Source organism: Montipora capricornis, chromosome 6, assembly GCF_036669925.1.
Source record: "Montipora capricornis isolate CH-2021 chromosome 6, ASM3666992v2, whole genome shotgun sequence".
Taxonomy (NCBI): Eukaryota; Metazoa; Cnidaria; class Anthozoa; order Scleractinia; family Acroporidae; genus Montipora; species Montipora capricornis.
In genome coordinates this window covers 50,323,839-50,326,431 of record NC_090888.1, presented here as the reverse complement: position 1 = coordinate 50,326,431, position 2,593 = coordinate 50,323,839, and the positions used below count along the sequence as shown (strand labels likewise).

The 2,593-nt window shown below is 39.7% G+C and overlaps 1 protein-coding gene across 1 annotated transcript; it reads right to left on the bottom strand.

The window, feature by feature from the left end:
* Positions 1–1,023: 1,023 nt before the first annotated feature.
* Positions 1,024–1,344, bottom strand: LOC138054073 (uncharacterized). The gene has a single exon (XM_068900585.1). It carries the CDS (start codon positions 1,342–1,344, stop codon positions 1,024–1,026), a length of 321 nt encoding a protein of 106 aa, XP_068756686.1.
* Positions 1,345–2,593: the final 1,249 nt, after the last annotated feature.

Below are 2,593 nucleotides of genomic sequence, written 5' to 3'. Positions count from 1 at the left end.
TCACTGCCATTTTCAGTCTGGTTTTCAATTAAAATTATATCCTTAGATGCAACAAAATCCTCTAAAATCATAACATCTTCCTAACAGGGTCATGTACCTTTTTCCGGCCCCACCTTAGCTAATGCCTACAGTCTTCATGGAGAATCTTCTCTGAATGATAATTTATTATAAAAACAAGATCGTTTTGTGAGAACCTTTTCATTGAAGATATTCAAAACAATTAATAACATTGTTCTTTCAGTTGAACCAACTGCTCCCCTCCAAAACAAAACAACCCTGGGTGCCAGATGAATTTTTTTCCAAGTTCTGAGAGAATGTCTCTCAGATGCTGCCTTTGACTCACATGTACCATTCTCTTGCATATTACTCTGGCACCCAGGGTACAAAGGGCCCAGACTCTTCAGTTAAAGAGACCAGTAACTGATTAAAATTGGTTGAAATAAAATAATTTGCATTTATCTGAGTTGCAGCCCTTTGAGGGTGCACACCAGGTGCAAAACTGAGGCACTACTGAGCTGCTAAGCCACGAAAAGGACTATACCTTCCAGGTTCTTTTATACTTACTTGCACTGAAGGGCTACCAAAATGTCAGATATAATTGACACAAATTATCACAGACACCAACTAAAGACTTCATGCCACGGATTTTAGGTTCACGTCCAGCCTCACCAACACCAAAGGTTTTATCTGTAAATTAATGGTCTAACTTTCCAGTCCTGTACAGTGCAGTAAAATGTAAGCTATATCAACCATTTCAAAAACCAAAAATTATTTGATTTGATTTGCATTGATTTGTTAATTTTAATTTACATTGTCCCCAATTAGTACTCCAGCGCTAGAAGATTACGACACTTTTAAATAAAGTTCCTTTTTTTCAATGTCCATAAACCTGTGATGTTGTTCATACAGTCTTTCCTACAGCTAGTCCATTGTGTTAAATGGCCCAGAGATATTAACACTTTAAAGCCACTTTAAACAATCCAAGAATAATGAAGTAAAGATTAATGTTACAAGATGATTAACCTATCTTGACTTTGTTGCATCAAAGAAGACCACTACATCACTTCCAACCACAGATGCATTATGAACAACATCAACAGGAACCTCGATCATGTCACCAGGTTGAAGGATCACTTCCTCTCCGAACATTGCAAATCTGAACTTGCCAGCTATAATCGAGTCCTTTTTAGAGACACTGTGTGTGTGATCAGGAAAGTCTGTCCCTGGAGGGAACGTGTATTTAATGCATGAATAGCCTTGCGATTTCAACTTGCTTCTCATGTTGGTCTCACTTAGTGGTCCATCTCTTTCTGTGTTCCACTTTTCAACCATTAGTTTCGACATGTTGGAAAAGCGGCTTCCTGCCCTACAATTCAGAATTAAAAAGACCTTTACTAGAAAACTACTTGACTATGACAAAAAGTCTATGCTAGATTCATCCCCCTAACAGCGGACTAGTTAGTGACCTGATAAAATTGGTCTCTGAGCAACATTAATCCATGAACAAAATGCCCTTGATAAAAAAAATCATCTTAATTGCCAGACATTATGAAAACCAATTATGTCCAGAACTGCACGTAATTAGATGCTCGGCCAATTTTGATACCCAAGATGAAGTGTCCCTTTTTAAAAGTGTACGCATTTGCTACCCATTTTCTGAACATTGGTACCGGTAAGTGTGAGGGTTAGCATCCCCCCCTTTTTTTTGGGGGGGGGAGGGGGAGGGGGTAAGGGTAAATGTAATCTAGCTGTTTATCTTTATGCTTGAGGACTGAAGTTTGGGGGACACTTTGTGACATTAATTGTCTGTACTCCCTGAGTGCTTACTGACTGAGTCAGGTTGCGCAGGGTTCTGCCTTGTAAAATTGATTTCCTGTCGCCAATTCTGTGGAGATCCACAGTTCTAAGGTATATACCAAGCACTGGTGGCTCAGTTGGTTGAGCATCGGGGTGTCAGAGGTCGAGGGTTCAGACTCGGGCCGGATCAACACTCAGGATCTTCAAATACCTGAGGAGAAAGTGCTGCCTTTGTAATTCATCTGCAAATGGTTAGACTTTCAAGTCTTCTCAGATAAGGACAGTAAACCATAATTATGACCTGTCTCACAAATACCTTGGGCTTCTATGTTCATAAGTTCCCTGAGGAACATTAAAGAACTCACATGCTATTCGATAAGAATAGGGGATGTAGTCCCCGGTGTTGAGACTGTCCTGTTCTCTCCAGCAGAATTAAGTGGCCAGCTTGGTAGTGATGTCTCTAAAAAGGCTTATGGTGTATGAGGTCACCTAAGCAGAAACAGCCATACGTCAAAGAGGGACTTTGCCGAGTGCTGGGACATGTAGATGTAGATGTAGATTTGTCATATTTGATCGACTGGTTGACAAGACACAGACTTCACAACCATATTTTAGAAGACAAAATTAATGTCAAATAAGGTTATTGTTACCAGTTTGTGGCATCTGGATATGTTTCATCCAATTCGCCAAAATGGCAGAAAATGATGATAGACAGAAACGAAATCTTTATTTTGACGACACTGATAGATCTCCAGGTTTTTTTACCTTGATCTTCAGGTTTTTGGTCTTTTGGGGT

What these genes read in the sequence shown, in the direction of transcription:
- LOC138054073 (XM_068900585.1), bottom strand. Translation starts at nt 1,344, where the DNA reads ATGTCGAAACTAATGGTTGAAAAGTGGAACACAGAAAGAGATGGACCA.